Here is an 18,074-nt window from a genome sequence, read left to right on the forward strand (position 1 = left end):
ACAGTCCCACCCACAGGCTGCCCTCAGCCTCAAACACAGCCCCACCCACAGCCCCACCCACAGGCCTCCCACAGCCCCACCCAGAGGCCACCCACAGCCCCATCCACAGGCTGCCCTCAGCCTCAACCACAGCCCCACCCACAGGCCGCCCACAGCCCCATCCACAGGCTGCCCTCAGCCCCACCCACAGCCCCACCCACAGCCCCACCCACAGCCCCACCCACAGGCCGCCCACAGCCCCATTCAGAGGCCACCCACAGTCCCACTCACAGGCTGCCCTCAGCCTCAAACACAGCCCCACCCACAGGCCACCCACAGCCCCATCAACAGGCTGCCCTCAGCCCCACCCACAGCCCCATCCACAGGCCACCCACAACCCCACCCACAGGCTGCCCTCAGCCTCATCCACAGGCTGCCCACAGCCCCACCCACAGCCGCACCCACAGGTTGCCCTCAGCCTCACCCACAGGCCACCCACAGCCCCACCCACAGGCTGCACTCAGCCTCATCTACAGGTCACCACAGCCCCACCCACAGACCGCCCACAGCCCCACCCACAGGCTGCCCTCAGCCCCACCCACAGGCCACTCACAGCCCCACCCACAGGCCACCCACAGCCCCACCCACAGGCCACCCACAGCCCCACCCACAGGTTGCCCTCAGCTTCACCCACAGGCCACCCACAGCCCCACCTACAGGCCACTCCGGAACACGAAAATCTCAATAACTGAAAACTGCAAATAAAGGTTAAACAACAACCACAAGACTGATTTCATCAACCAAGGTATCATGTTAATCAGTGTAATGGTACCAACCTGATACCGTCCGCAGGATTTTCCTTAGTAAACTAAAGACAGGTTCGCTTTGAACATTTTTCTTCAGATTTTGGAAAACCCTTTTAAGGCACTGTTCACATATGTACCTTGAAAATTGGAGGAGGAAAAAAAACATATGACATTGTGCACTGCTGTTACAGAAAAAAAACTAAATTGAGTCCGGAACATTGGAACAATTAATATTTTATTAAAAACCCATCTGACAACAGGATTTCTTTTTTTGAGCCATCTCCTATGCCGACTTAGGACCACATCAAAGATCAACTTTCACTTGGTCATAAAGCTTAGAAGATGGTTCAGGAGAAGAGAGGTAAGGGTTACAGTGGTCTCACTGATAACTCATTCTGCAATCTGCATTATACTGTGATGTAAAGAGGATGTAAAAACCAAATGGTTCAAAATTTTTAAAAACATCCATTTTAAGTAATAAAAATACCCCAAAGTGTTTATATTATTTGATTTTGGCCTTTTATTGGCTATGGAAACATTCGTTATCTGTGTGAACAATATACAATAGCTTTTTTGCAGTCCACTTAGGAGCCACAGTGATTTTGTACGTAGCGATACCTGCAGCACTGGTTTAGCGGCACCAAGATCGACAGCTCGTCGTGAGAATATTTTCCAAACCTGTTAAAAGCAAAACAAAACAATTTCAATACTCATACCCCAACCGTGTCCAAATATCATCAACCTGTCGAGATGATTCCTAAAAACCTGTTAGATGTCAGCCTAATATCTGTCTTGAGTCTATTTTGCAGCAAACAATTTACCGTAAAACAGTTATTGCGAGAAAATCTTTTATCTTCTGACATCCGAAATCTCCCTGTGAAATGTGAGAGATGTTTTATTCCGAGAGTTTAGACCTTTTCATCCTATGAAATGTGGGAAGGCGCATATGGGACTCGGAAGTCCCAGAAAAGCAAACTCCGACTCTCTCATCTTTATTATTCCCTTTTTAGACTGAATAAGATATTTGAGAATGAAGTGTAATAATAAATAATCCATTATTTTTGCACACGATCAACAGTGCTAACAAGTGGATCAATTACACAACTTTGCCGGGTTATGCGAAAATAACCTTTGAACATCGCAATTTTGCCATGTTTTTATATATATTATCATCAAATTCTGCTATCACCTGTTCCCCTAGACTTAGGGTTCGTGCAGACGACCGTATTTTCGGTTTGTTTGCGATACGACAAAACATGAGATCACAATCAGACCAATGTTATTCTATGGGGCCGCTTACATGTCCAATTATTTCCTTGAACAGAGTCCGAGGAAAAAAACCATAGCATGCACAATTTGCATCCAGAAATCATTTAGCTCTTGGCCAGGCAAGGCAATGGGTCTGTCGAAAATAATCAGATAGCAGTCCAATTTTCACAGACTGACAGAATGGAGAAGATGGAGATTTTTTCCTTTCCCCATCGTCTCCTCATCTGAGTTTGATCACAGTGTAATCATAGTGTACTTCGATTTTCTTGCATGGCCGAGTGCTATCCGATTTACGGATCTGACAGGCTATTTCCAAGGAAAAAATCTGACGTATGAACAGCCCCATAGAATAACATTGGTCCGGGTGCCATTCGTTGCCTAGTTGGTCGTCTGCACGAGTCCTAAGGGTGAGACCACACGTGACACCACTGCCATTTTTGGCACATCTGAGGGTCTCCTGACTTGAACCAAACAGCCTCATACGTGTTTGTCTATGAGGTTCTTCAGTTTGAGTCAGGAGCCATTCGGCTATGCCAAAAAAATGCGATCCGCACGTGGAGGTGAAGTGTGAAAATGGCCTAAGGGTGTTTTGTACCTTTTTAGTTTTGCGAAATGGCAATTATAATTTTTTTTCACCACAAACTGCAGCAATTTAGAAAAATAATTTTGGCTGCATGGTATACGAGTCACGTGGCCAAAAGAGCACTACAAAAACACTTTCAGTTCCTCCCAAAATTATCTCCAATGTGCCATTTGATACTTGCGAAACCACCTTAATGAGCCACCATGTCAATATAAATCTTCCTAATAATAATGAGTCTTATGATTTAAAGAGAATGTATAGTATTCAGACCCATTGAATGTATGTAGAAGACATTTTTTTTTTAACTTCCCCGAGGCGGCCATATCCAAGACATATAGCCTTTTCTAGAAGACAATACCAGACGGGAACTGGCATCCAGGAGACAAGATCTGGGAAAATCAGGAAGGGGGTAAAGTTTGCTGTAAGGTGCGTTCCTTTATCCTGGGAGGAGGTCAGAGATGAGTGTGGAGCAGGGCACCAAAGAAGACCAGGAGAAGTAGCCAAATGGCATGAGGCAGCAGAATTAGTGCGTGACTGGCGAGAGATGATTCACTGAGTGACTTATCTGGTGACTAGGGTGAGGGTGGGAGGCACAAAAGGTCCTGGTGGTCTCCTGGTAAATATTTTGCTTTGGAACCCCTGAACTCCATGTTACATCTCAATATATGTATTTGTTTAAAGGGGTTCTCTTTGGAGAAGTCGATCACAGGTAGTCCCACTGCTGGGACACTCAGCAATCAAGTGTAATCTGTGGAGGTCCGCAAGTGTTTGGATTTCCATGCAAATAATTCCCAAGCTGGTTACTTCTTTTGATATACTTATATATGACCAATTACTCAAATTTAATGAGTAAATCCATTAGCGGAGTGTCAAAATAAAAAAAAAAATAATGTACTATACTTTTATTACAGGAACAAGGTTAAAACGAAGACCAGCAACCCGGTGGCTTGATACTATCAAAATAATGATGGAGAAGACCCTGGTGGACCTATCTAGGCTTGCACAAGATTCATCTTCCTACAAAGCGTTCATCCATAAAGTTGCCATGGCCTGAGACCGACCTGAAGGCCATAAAATAATTAAATAATACTAACATTAGGGCAAAGAAGGTGGATTAGTGGATCCTAGTTGCTTTACTCTTATGCCATCCATTCCTAAGTTATGTTTCTCCCCCGCAAAATACAGAATGGTTTCCTGGTTATTTGACATTAAACATATAGTACATTTTTTCCTTTATCGTCATCGTTCCGGTTCCTATATTACACGGCATTCAAAAGACATGAGCTTTTACAACATTAGACATTTTCAAGGTCAAAATAAATCTTTCTTTATCCGCTGACACAAAGTGGTATTAAAACCATGGTAACCGCAGACACAATATCCGCGTAACGATAATAATAAAGTTTTCAGAATAGCGGGGAAGCAGATGAATACGACTATACTTGTGGGACTTATAGACTTCTTTTACCATTGAGTTTTCTACGGAGAAATCACATTCGAAAAGATAAACTCAACGAGTAGCAATTCTAACAAGTGACTGTCATGGTCCCCGGAGAAAGGGGGCCCAGGTATCATTGGTCCTATTCCTTTGAATGTGTGCCGCACACCCCTCCCAAAAGGATTGCAAAAAGAAAGACTATGGAAACAGGGCTTTATTTAGATTTTCATAGCTAGCGCTCATGGGGCTTAGGGCTCATATGACGTAACAACCTCACGTGAGTCCAGGAAATGAGAGTGCCGATACCGAGGGAAAGGCGCCAGGCACTCGAGGAGAACGTAGGTGTTTTTACTTTAACGGGGGCAAACGTTCAGATTGAGAAGGGATTGTCCTGTCAGGACTCTGAACATTTTTTACCTTTTGTGCATTATTGCCCTTTTCCAAGATGGCGTCTTTGGTCTCATGTGCACTGTGTCTTCCTGCTATAAAACCCCAGCCTTCAGTCTGTGCTAGAGTATTCTGCCTTGCATCCAGCTCCTGACCTCTGATTACTCCCTGGCTATACACCTGCTCCTGTGAACCTGTGTGGTGATCCTGCTACTCTGCTCTGAGTTCCTGCATACACCAGTTTCCAGTAATCCTCCTTCATCTGCTGCTCGTGTTTACTTCCATCTGCATTTGCTGGACATGTAAGCTGTTTCTGCTCTGCAAAGACCTGAGACTATTAACCAGGCCTCACTGGTTGAGCTAAGATATGATTTGAACTGCCTTATAAGCATATCTATCTGTGTTTGGACTAAGACAAGGATTTATTCATGTCAAGTATCCTCAAGAATAACTGTGCTTCATAGACTTTCTGCTTGATTGCATTTTCCTCTGAAGTTTCCTATAGACTGCTAAGCTGCGTTTAATATTTACACCAAGTGTTGTGGTCTTGAGTTTCTCTCTGCACCTGTTTGAATCATTGTGTGATAATATAGACTTTACCACTTATAAAACTGTGTCCTGTAGTTGTCTTGTTCTACGCAAAGAGTCTCCTGAGTTATCCCCTATAATTATTACAGGTCCTAGTAGTGGACAACGCCTTTAAAGGTGCAAATTAAGTAAACAAAAAAGTCAACATCGGAACCATTTTTGCTCTCTAGAAAAAGACCAATAAGCAATGTAGAATTGACCGCTACGTGAATTGACTACATATACGCAGGATAAGATGCCATTGTTGGAATAAAGATATTTACCCTCGTCCATTATCCAAGTGAATTATAAATGTCTCATTTCCAAACTTCTCAAAGGTCTCATAGTGATGACGATCCATGTTACCTGTAGAGGAATAAAAGTGAAGATTTATACAACTGTATGTTCAGTTGGAAGTCAATCAATGCCTTTTTGAAGGATGAGTCCCTAGCATAATGTGATCATAGATTTTTTCCACTGCAGGAAGCTGTAATTTATGGGAGAACCAAAAAGCAAGTGTTCATTTTCTCTGCAGCACCTCCGCAGGGAGAACTGAGCATTACATGGTGCTGATTTAAATCATTGGGCTAGTTGTAATACACATGGAGGTGTTTTGGTGTAATTTATGGTAGTCAATCAGATCTTAACTTTTGTTTAATATTTTTTCCGCATTGGGAAAACACCATCTTTCCACTGCCTTAAAGTATTCTTATATTCAATAGAAAAAAACAGTTTTAATGCACGTTTTGGTACAGAACTTATATCTTACCCATGAGAAAGTCAAACACTGTCATATCGATGACTTCCAGAAGCCTGGTGCCGCCGTCATATGGTGGTGTCTGTTTCACCCCTTCACAGTAGTCACTGTCAACTTCCCACCTGGAAGACAACATGAATTTTAATTACTATTTTTGTAAAATTTTCAAGATTGTGAATAGTAGTTTTTGCAAATGTGGCCAATATCAAAATGAGGAGCAGACAAAGCAATAATTTAATAGAGGATATTAACTATTTAAGGGGAATCGGTCATTAGATTTGGTTGGGGCAGCGTGAATCGGACACCGGCTGCGCCATTGGAGCCGTATATATTTTACTCTTAAATTCAGAGTAAACATAGAGTACATTGAAAAACCAGATGGGGAACATATGCCTCCTTCTCCCTGCCCTGCTCTAGTTGATTGGCAGGTCCTGAGACATCAATGTGGAGTCAGTGTCTCATTCATGCTGTCCGTGGATTGGTTCCTTTAACTTTGCAAATAATCGTGATTAAAAATCTCCAGTGTTTTGTGTGCACAGCTCCGATACAGAATATTGTGTCTCTATGGAGCTGTAACACCATGGCTCCGAAAACACTTAGTGGCCATTTCCAGGTACTGCACCTTAACTTCCATCTACTTGTGTTGCACTTGGGAGCCGTCACTAAACCCTGTATGTTCATGTGCTGCTCCCACTCAGTACATTGCTTACATTCAGCTGCCGCCAGAGCACATAGTATAGAATGGAGGTGCCGGGTGTCAATTCGCCACCGATCTGATATTGATGGCCTATTCCACGGAAAAGTCATCACTATATTAGTCCCAGACAGCCCCTAATAGTATCTAATACATAAGTCTAGGATCAAAGTAAGGAGTAAAGTAAATAAATACATTAATAAATCAATCAGACTACACATGAGGTTTATTTGTAGTCTGTAACCATGGAGACAGATAGGTCTGTGCAGAAACTGTATACGCAAAGTGGAAGGAGAATGTTCTGAAGCCTCTGAACATATCTGTATATATATATATATATATATATATATATATATATATATAATGGTGTGATACGTATAATGGCATGATATATATATATATACAGATATAGATATATAAATACATTATATATATATATATATATATATATATATATATATATATATATATATATATATATATTATGTGAGAGTCAGTGGTGAAGTGATGGAGGGGAGATACGTGTCACTGCGCATGATTGCGTCAGTGAAGTAAAACCAGAATCGTTTCCTCCAGCACACTATGTGTTGGGTCGGTTTATTGAAAGTCATATTATGGGCTGGTTTTAGTGGACCTGCATAGAGCGGGAGGGAGGGGGTCCACCGTATCTCCACATGTAGAGTCCTGACAGGACCTGTGTGATGTCAGGATCATGTGATCAGTCACATGATGGAGAGTCACATGGTCTGGCTTTAAATAGCTGAACTCCAGGGTTAGTCTGGGCTGTTAAGGGCCTGGAGAGGAAGACTCCAGGAGAGTGTCTGTGCACATAGTGCTTGTGCAAGGACATTGCTAACCCTGAGTGGGCTGACCCCCACTAGTGCAAGGACTGCACGAAGTGCTACCGTTTTGTTTTGCCCAGAGGGCTGTATTTTCTTTACCACAACTTGGTTTATGCGGCACTAATAAACCAAGTGCATCCTTAAAAGCTTAAAAGATGCAGTGCTCCATAGACTACCTATATATATATATATATATATATATATATATATATATATATATATATATAAAAAATATATATATATATATATATATATACACCTATATATGTAGTGTAGAACAAAATGACATACATTAGAATATATTATACATATACTATGTATGTCTCCTTGGTTGTGGGTCATATACAATCATTGTGTGTAATCTGACTCTGCAGTGATGAATCGCAATTTTGCTCCTTTAGTCTGTCTTCAGCACATACTGTAGGTCAATATTTTTTTTTTATCAAGACTATCTACATAGTTACTTTACTATCTATTTTAGATGCATTTAATCCATAAAAGTGTTGCTTTTACTCTTGAAATTCTAATTTAATGTCGTTATTGATACATTTGTTCTGTATATTTTGAGCTCTGGCATAATTGCAGAATTGGTGTAGATACATTTGCTGATATGTAGCATACAGGGGAGCTCTTTCCAGAATATCTAGGTAAATATAGCCTGAATTAATTGCTCCGATAGAGGATTTACAGGCAAACACTGTGCTGCTTTATTAACCCCTGGATAAGTACTTGGCTCTTAAGAAAGCAGTGTGAATGAATTTTGCATTAGGGCCTTGGCTGGAACTGCACCCAGTCCTTGAATAATGAGATACTCTGCATTTTATTCAGCATAGCGAATCCATCAGCTGGATGATGAGGCATTTTCCATATCTGTCTGAAAGCCCCTAGTGCGAGATTCCTTTTATTAAGCACGGAACATTTTCAGCACAAAGGACGGTGCGCTGTGTCCTCTCATGTAGGAGCCGCATTCACAGACCAAAACAAAGACTGATCTGATATTTTTATACCTAGAATTCATCTTACCCCACGTTGAGCAAATGCGCGTCACAAATACGTCTTAGAGAACAGAACAGGCAAAGAGCGGCCATTATCATTCTTTCCAATCTCGCCGAATAATAAAAATCAGCCCTCTTCGTAGAAATGATGCTCGTTAATTCTGTCAGCGTGGGCCTTTCTGTGCACTGGCGGTAATGGTAGGGCTATAATTCTGTATGGCAACATATCCAGTAATGCCTGGTCTAGTACAGGTGGAGATGTCGGTATTTTAGCCCTGGCTGGGCACAGATATATCACAATGAATCCAAAAATGAAGTTTCCAACTGGCAAAAATTGTGATGCACACGAGGGCGCGCAATTGTGCACTTTTGGAGAACTAGAGACCCATATCATGCCCTTGTATGGGGGGGCCCCTAGGACCCTATCCTCATTGGAGCGTACGTCATAAATCCCCCACAAAACGGGTTACAGACGCATGTGCCAACAGGGTATAGACTGTAATGTTGACGACAGAGCAAACATGAGCTCAGCTCTGTACTTTTGGAGAACAAGAGACCCATGTCATGCTTTTGTATGGGGGCTGAAAGGGCCCTATCACTGTCGGAGCATGCATCATAAATCTCTCACAAAATGGGTTTCAGACGTATGCGCCAATGGGGTAATAGACTGTAATGATGACGACAGAGCGAACGTGAGCACTGCCGTGCACTTTTGCAGAACAAGAGCCCCATATCATGCTCTTGTATGGGGACCCTCTTCCCTTTAGAGCATACGTCATAAATCCCCCGCAAAACGGGTTACAGACACATGCGCCAATAGGGCCATAGACTGTAATGATAACGACAGAGCGAACGTGAGCACTGCCGTGCACTTTTGCAGAGCAAGAGCCCCATATCATGCTCTTGTATGGGGACCCTATCTCCGTTAGAGCATACGTCATAAATCCCCCGCAAAATGAGTTACAGACGCATGCGCCAATAGGGCCATAGACTGTAATGATGACGACCGGGTGCACTGCCGTGCACTTTTGCAGAACAAGAGACCCATATGACGCTCTTGTTTGGGCCTGTGCCCATCCCTGCTGTTAAGGTGCTTTCACATTGCGTTGTGTCCCCCAAATCCACCTGCAAAACGGTCCGGAGGCACAAGCCGTGTAGCCATAAACTGTAATGGTGACGGTTCAGTGAACGTGAGCTCTGCTGTGCAGTTTTTCAGGAATGGACACCTTTTTTCGGGAGTCTACTACTTTTGAGTGTCCGCATCCTGTAGGTGTACACTCGTGAAAAAAGTGCACAGTTTAGCTCATGTTCGCTCTGCCATCACCATTACAGTCTACGGCCCCATTGGCACAGGTGTCCGCACCCCATTTTGTGGGGGATTTCTGAAGTATGTCCGGACGAGGACACAGAAAGCAATGTGACAGCACCCTTACAAAAAGGGGTCCAACTCTAGGTAGGTCATGTGGCCATCAACATGGTCACCAAAGAACCTTTTATTTGGGCCGATTATTGGCTAATTATTAATAAACCAAACCACTCAATGATCAGTTCACTCTATAATTTATAGGAGTCATCACATCATTAAGAAGAAGAAATGGGACCAAACGATTGAATAAATAATTATTCAATCCCCTTATAATTTGCCCATGTAAAAGGGAATTAAACCATTGCCAATTTGTAATATAATCAATCAGAGCTCACAAAAGGTAGACCCATGTAAACTAAACTTGTAGGTAAGCCATCCAGACCCCAGCTGTCCAAACTGGGAGGACAAGGGAAAGAAGCAAGAGGAATAAATGTGAAATATGGCGAGCAGAAGGGAAAGAGTGGTGAAAAGCAGCGATGAGAGAAAAGACGCGAAGAGTTAATGAGTGAGAGTAGACAAAAAAGCAGCATTAAAGGGGACCTGATTTTTTAAAATACCGCTTTTCTCCAGAATGTGGCGCTGTTTATTTTTAGTTCCAGTGCCTCTCCGTTCCTGAGATATGACCCTCAAATGCCTGTATGAACTTGATAGTCAAGGAGGCAACACAGAGAAGAGTTGGCCACCACACCCCCTTGATTAATAAGGCTAGAGTTACACATAATGAAGAAGTGACCATATCTCAGGAGCAGAAAAGCGCAAAAACAAAATCAAAACAATGCCAGATTCAGGAGAACAGATAAAAAAATATGTAATTTCTGGCAAGTGACAGGTCCTCAAAGTCTCAAAGAACACAACTTCTACGGGGAAAAGCAGCTCACAGGTGAACTGTACGAGGCATCAGTACCCCACATAGTATAGGTCTGGAAGAGAATGACCTAGCCCCCATCATTGCTGCTCCATTATTGCCCGATGAGGCCAAGCGCAGCCCTTCAATTAAAGATACACTCTGCTGCAGAAGACTGGTGACTTTCAGCCATGCAAGCAATCAATGTCCTTGGGGAGACAGGTACCGATACCTATAAGTCTACCCTTGCAAAACAGTAAATGCAATAAGCCAGGGCTAGCAGATCAAGTGGAAAATGTAACAACTGTGCCAATTCATGCCTCCTTTATTTCCGCTTTGGCCTTTGGGAAGCGGTATGCCCTTATTGCTTGCGACATTTGATAGCGCCAATACTATTCTTGTCCTAGGACTTTTGGTGTTGCTTTTTATGGGATATATGGGGTTAATTTTAGTCTAGATTTAAGCACTCTTCCCTGAGAGCCCTGCTCGGGGCAATCAGTTATTTAACCCCCTGAAGCTTTGACTCCCACTGCCAGTCAATAGGGTTGCTGTCCTGGTTTATCTTGCTGTGTTGTGGTCCTATTTGTTCTGATTATTCCCGTTCTCTGACCTCAGCTATTTCTAGTTTATTGATTTTTCTCCTGCCTTACAATTTTGCACCTCCTAGTTCTGACCCGGCTGTCTGACTCTTATTCTTGGCAGCTTGCATTAGGAAACAGCAGCTGACTCCATGGCCCAGCCTAGTAATCTCTGTTAGAAATGAGTGAACTCGAACTTTTAAGCTCGGGGTTCGTACCGGACAGTTGGCGTCCTGTGCTAAATGCCCAACATGGACTTCTCCCAGAAGTCCGTTGCAATCTTCAAAGTTCCGGGGGAAGTCCGTTACAGAGACAGAGAGAGAGAATTTTCCAGATGAGTTCTGGTTCACGTTCGAATACAGTTCTGGTTCCTGAACCAAACTTTGGAGTAAAATTCAAGTCAGGTACCAGAACCCGAACTTCCCTGGTTCTGCTCATTTAGTCCCTGTGTAAGTCCAGATCCCTGGATAAGGGTTAATGGGTGAAGGCCAGGTCAACCCCAGGGATCTGGAATCCGAAATAGCAAGCACCAAGTCTGTTCATGGTAGCCATTCACGCTATGTGAACATGAACTTTGCCCACGTGACAAGAAAACTGAGATTTTGAAGGTGAATAGTCTGGGAAATAGTGTTTCATTCTTATGTATGTTTCTAACCTAAAGCCGATGCGTTTAACATATAACACTGCGACGTAGTAGTGGTATAGAACTTCATAAAACAAAACACAAAAAGTTTTACAACACAATTATTGTGGCCGGTTGACTCACTCGCTTGCTTTCAGAGGTAGACAAAGGAACGTTTCTGGGCTCAAACACCTGTTGGCTTACTAAGTATGACATAAAACTTGGCAGAATTTAACAAAATAAACATTGCTTTTCTGGCATAATGACAAACCAAAAGATAATTTATAGCAGAGTCCTTATATTTGCGGGACTCGCCTGCTCAGAACCCCATAATTCTTCAGCTCCAGCTGGAGCCACGTCTGGAGACTTCCCTCTCCAAACACACAACAGAGAAACTAGCAGTTGGACATTTAACTTTCCCAACCACACCTTTGAGGTGGAGATATGGTGTGTAGGCGTCTGTTATGATCTGGTGGCCTAGGAGCAGCATGGACGAGCTCTGGAGTAGGTGGCCTCTATACTGACCGCAGACCCTGAACTTAACACCGCAACTATAAGTAGCCGTGGGATGTTCCTGTAACTCCCTCGACACCTCGTCACAGCCGGAGGACTAATTACCCCTAAAGAAAGAAACAGGAAAACTATCTTGCCTCAGAGAAAATCCCCAAAGGAAAGACAGCCCCCCACAAATATTGACTGTGAGAGGAGAGCGAAATTACAAACGCAGACTGAAAACAGAATTTAGCAAAGGAGGCCACGCTACCTAGAAAGAAAAGACAGGACAGAGTACTGTGCGGTCAGTATTAAAATACTACAAAAATGCACCACAGAGAATACAAAAATCTCCACACCTAACTAAAGGCATGGAGGGTAACTCTGCGACTCCAGAGCTTCCAGCTTGGCTGAATAAATCCTTACACAGACAAAGCTGGACAAGAAAAAACATAGCAATTCACTGAACTATAAAGTCCACCGCATGTGGACTGCAAAAACAAAGCCAGGACTTATCTTTGATGATTTGGACAATCCAGCAGGAGAAACCAAGCAGAGATGTGAATCCTCCAGAAAACAATTGACAACTGGCACTCACTAAAGGGTGAAGCCAGACTAAATAGCCCCGTCCAAACTGGAAGCACCTGATGACTGCTGTGAAGGACAAACAGCAGCACTACCACTTATAACCACCGGAGGGAGCCCAAGAGCAGAACCCACAACAGAATTCACAACAGTACCCCGCCCTTGAGAAGGGGTCACCGAACCCTCACCAGAGCCCCCAGGCCGATCCGGACGAGCCAAATGGAAGGCACAAACCAAATCGTCAGCATGAACATCGGAGGCAACAACCCAAGAATTATCCTCCTGGCCATAACCCTTCCACTTGACAAGATACTGAAGCCTCTGTCTTGAAAAATGAGAATCCAAGATCTTCTCCACAACATACTCCAACTCCCCATCAATCAACACCGGGGCAGGAGGATCAACAGAGGGAACCACGGGCACCACAAAGATCTATGAAAAACATTATGGATGGAAAAAGAGGCTGGAAGGGCCAAACGAAAAGACACTGGATTGATAATCTCAGAAATCCTATAAGGACCAATAAACCGAGGCTTGAACTTCGGGGAAGAAACCTTCATAGGAACATGACGAGAAGACAACCAGACCAAATCCCCAACCCGAAACTGGGAACCCACACGCCGACGACGGTTGGCAAAACGCTGAGCCTCCTCCTGAGACAACACCAAATTGTCCACAACATGAGCCCAAATCTGCTGCAACCTGTCAACCACAGAGTCCACCCCAGGACAATCAGAAGACTCAACCTGCCCTGAAGAAAAACGAGGATGAAACCCAGAATTACAAAAGAATGGTGAAACCAAGGTAGCAGAACTAGCCCGATTATTAAGGGCAAACTCGGCCAATGGCATGAAAGCCACCCAATCATCCTGATCGGCAGACACAAAGCATCTCAAATAAGTTTCCAAAGTCTGGTTAGTTCGCTCGGTTTGGCCGTTTGTCTGAGGATAAAATGCGGAAGAAAAAGACAAATCAATGCCCAGCTTAGCACAAAAGGACCGCCAAAACCTAGAAACAAACTGGGAACCTCTATCGGACACAATATTCTCCGGAATGCCATGCAAACGAACCACATGCTGAAAAAACAACGGAACCAACTCAGAAGAGGAAGGCAATTTAGGCAAAGGTACCAAATGAACCATCTTAGAAAACCGGTCACAGACCACCCAGATAACAGACATCCTCTGGGAAACAGGAAGATCCGAAATAAAATCCATAGAAATATGCGTCCAAGGCCTCTCAGGGACTGGCAAAGGCAAAAGCAACCCACTGGCGCGGGAGCAGCAAGGTTTGGCCCGCGCACAAGTCCCACAGGACTGCACAAAAGAACGCACATCCCGTGACAAAGAAGGCCACCAAAAGAACCTACTAACCAAATCTCTGGTACCAAAAATCCCAGGATGGCCAGCCAACACAGAACAGTGAACCTCAGAAATCACTTTACTAGTCCATCTGTCAGGAACAAACAGTTTCCCCGCTGGACAGCGATCAGGTTTATCAGCCTGAAACTCCTGAAGAACCCGTCGCAAATCAGGGGAGATGGCAGAAAGAATCACCCCCTCCTTCAGAATACCAACCGGCTCAAGAATCCCAGGGGAATCAGGCAAAAAATTCCTAGAGAGGGCATCAGCCTTAACATTCTTAAAACCCGGAAGATACGAGACAACAAAATCAAAACGGGAGAAAAATAGGGACCATCGGGCCTGTCTAGGATTCAGCCGTTTGGCAGACTCGAGGTAAATCAGATTCTTATGATCGGTCAAGACCACAATACGGTGCTTGGCCCCCTCAAGCCAATGTCGCCACTCCTCAAATGCCCACTTCATAGCCAACAACTCACGATTGCCGACATCATAATTGCGTTCCGCAGGCGAAAACTTTCGAGAAAAGAAGGCACACGGTTTCATCAAGGAACCATCAGAATTCCTCTGAGACAAAACGGCCCCTGCCCCAATCTCAGAAGCGTCAACCTCAACCTGAAAAGGAAGAGAAACATCCGGCTGACGCAACACAGGGGCAGAAGTAAATCGGCGCTTAAGCTCCTGAAAGGCAGAAACAGCCTCAGAGGACCAATTAGCTACATCAGCGCCCTTCCTCGTCAAATCGGACAGGGGTTTAACCACACTGGAGAAGTTGGCAATGAAACGGCGATAAAAATTAGCAAAGCCCAAAAATTTCTGAAGGCTCTTCACGGATGTGGGCTGGATCCAATCATGAATGGCCTGAACCTTAACCGGATCCATTTCTATAGATGATGGAGAAAAAATGAAGCCCAAAAAAGAAACCTTCTGTACTCCAAAGAGGCACTTAGACCCCTTCACAAACAAGGCATTATCACGAAGGACCTGAAATACCATCCTGACTTGTTTCACATGAGACTCCCAATCATCTGAAAAAATCAAAATATCATCCAAATATACAATCATGAATTTATCAAGATAATTCCGGAAAATATCATGCATGAAGGACTGAAACACAGATGGGGCATTAGAGAGTCCGAATGGCATCACAAGATATTCAAAATGGCCCTTGGGCGTATTAAATGCAGTTTTCCATTCGTCACACTGCTTAATACGAACAAGATTATATGCCCCTCGAAGGTCAATCTTAGTAAACCAACTAGCCCCCTTAATCCTGGCAAACAAATCAGAAAGCAAAGGCAAGGGGTATTGGAATTTGACCGTGATCTTATTCAAGAGGCGATAATCAATACAGGGTCTCAAGGAGCCATCCTTCTTGGCAACAAAAAAAAAACCTGCTCCCAATGGAGAAGAAGATGGCCGAATATGCCCCTTCTCCAAAGACTCCTTTACATAGCTCCGCATGGCGGCATGTTCAGGCACAGACAGGTTGAAAACTCGGCCCTTAGGAAACTTACAGCCTGGAATCAAGTCAATAGCACAATCACAGTCCCTATGCGGTGGAAGGGAACTGGACTTGGGCTCATCGAAAACATCCTGGAAATCTGACAGAAACTCAGGAATTCAGAAGAGGGGGAGGAGGAAATTGACATCAGAGGAACGTCATCATGAACCCCCTGACAACCCCAACTAGTCACAGACATAGATTTCCAATCCAACACCGGATTATGTACCTGTAACCATGGAAACCCCAGCACAATAGCATCATGCAAATTATGCAACACCAGGAAACGACAATCTTCCTGATGGGCTGGCGCCATGCACATGGTTAACTGTGTCCAAAACTGAGGTTTATTTTTAGCCAATGGTGTAGCATCAATGCCCCTCAAAGGAATAGGACTCTGCAAAGGCTGTAAGGGAAAACCACAACGTCTGGCAAATTCTAAGTCCATCAAATTTAAAGCGGCGCCTAAATCCACAAATGCCATGACAGAGAATGACGATAATGAGCAGATCAGGGTCACAGATAACAGAAATTTAGGTTGTACAGTACTGATGGTAACGGAATTAGCGATTCTCTTGGCACGCTTAGGGCAATCAGAAATAACATGAGCAGAATCGCCGCAGTAAAAGCACAACCTATTCTGACGTCTGAATCCTTGGCGTTCAGCTCTAGACACAATCCTATCACACTGCATTGGCTCAGGACTCCGCTCGGAAGACAATGCCATAGTGTGCACAACTCTGCGCTCATGCAAGCGCCGATCAATTTGAATGGCCAGAGACATAGAATCACTAGGACCTGCAGGCGTGGGGAAGCCAACCATAACATCTTTAACAGATTCAGAAAGACCCTTTCTGAAAATTGCCGCCAAAGCATCCTCATTCCACTTAGTAAGCACAGACCATTTTCTAAATTTCTGGCAATATGATTCTGCCGCCTCTTGACCCTGACACAGGGCCAACAAGGTTTTCTCAGCATGATCCACAAAATTAGGTTCATCATACAATAACCCAAGCACCTGAAAAAAGGTGTCTACATTAAGCAAGGCCGGATTCCCAGATTCTAGGGAAAATGCCCAATCCTGCAGGTCGCCACGCAACAGAGAAATGACAATTTTTACCTGCTGGATGGGATCACCAGAGGAACGGGGCTTCAGAGCAAAAAACAGTTTACAGTTATTTTTAAAGCTCAAAAATTTGGACTTGTCCCCAAAAAACAGATCGGGGGTAGGAATTCTAGACTCTAAAACAGGAGTCTGCACGATATAATCAGAAATACCCTGTACTCTAGCAGCAAGTTGATCCACCCGAGAAGAAAGTCCCTGAACATCCATGTCAGCGCCTAACTCTTGAGCCACCCAGAGGTGAAGAGGGAAAAAAAAACACAACAGAGTACAGAAAAAAAAATGGCTCAGCACTTTCTTTCCCTTCTTTTGAGATGCGGTTAACTCATTGTTGGCCAGTTGTACTGTTATGATCTGGTGGCCTAGGAGCAGCATGGAGGAGCTCTGGAGTAGGTGGCCTCTATACTGACCGCAGACCCTGAACTTAACACCGCAACTATAAGTAGCCGTGGGATGTTCCTGTCACTCCCTCGACACCTCGTTACAGCCGGAGGACTAATTACCCCTAAAGAAAGAAACAGGAAAACTATCTTGCCTCAGAGAAAATCCCCAAAGGAAAGACAGCCCCCCACAAATATTGACTGTGAGAGGAGAGCGAAATTACAAACGCAGACTGAAAACAGAATTTAGCAAAGGAGGCCACGCTACCTAGAAAGAAAAGACAGAACAGAGTACTGTGCGGTCAGTATTAAAATACTACAAAAATGCACCACAGAGAATACAAAAATCTCCACACCTAACTAAAGGCATGGAGGGTAACTCTGCGACTCCAGAGCTTCCAGCTTGGCTGAATAAATCCTTACACAGACAAAGCTGGACAAGAAAAAACATAGCAATTCACTGAACTATAAAGTCCACCGCATGTGGACTGCAAAAACAAAGCCAGGACTTATCTTTGATGATTTGGACAATCCAGCAGGAGAAACCAAGCAGAGATGTGAATCCTCCAGAAAACAATTGACAACTGGCACTCACTAAAGGGTGAAGCCAGACTAAATAGCCCCGTCCAAAGTGGAAGCACCTGATGACTGCTGTGAAGGACAAACAGCAGCACTACCACTTATAACCACCGGAGGGAGCCCAAGAGCAGAACCCACAACAGAATTCACAACAGGCGTCCTCTTACACCTACTCACAAAAAAACAAACCCTTGTAATGGCTGGTTAACCCATCAGCACATAGCATGCTGCAGAGAAACTTATGTGTTTCACATCACAGAAGCTAGCAACCTTCGTGACACATATCTCCCCTCACATACAGTGCCAGTGAGCCTATCGCAATA

The 18,074-nt window shown here is 44.0% G+C and overlaps 1 protein-coding gene across 1 annotated transcript in view; it reads right to left on the reverse strand.

Annotated features, from left to right (window-relative positions):
• Positions 1–18,074, reverse strand: part of FAM20C (FAM20C golgi associated secretory pathway kinase) — a 148,499-nt gene that overhangs the window by 2,895 nt on the left and 127,530 nt on the right. The window contains exons 7-9 of the mRNA XM_077274893.1: positions 5,799–5,908; positions 5,314–5,395; positions 1,404–1,463 (exon numbers count right to left, since the gene is read on the reverse strand). Coding sequence (XP_077131008.1) covers positions 1,404–1,463; positions 5,314–5,395; positions 5,799–5,908 — 252 coding nt within the window. The remainder of the gene's footprint in view (positions 1–1,403; positions 1,464–5,313; positions 5,396–5,798; positions 5,909–18,074) is intronic.

Source organism: Ranitomeya variabilis, chromosome 7 (genome assembly GCF_051348905.1).
Source record: "Ranitomeya variabilis isolate aRanVar5 chromosome 7, aRanVar5.hap1, whole genome shotgun sequence".
Lineage (NCBI taxonomy): Eukaryota > Metazoa > Chordata > Amphibia > Anura > Dendrobatidae > Ranitomeya > Ranitomeya variabilis.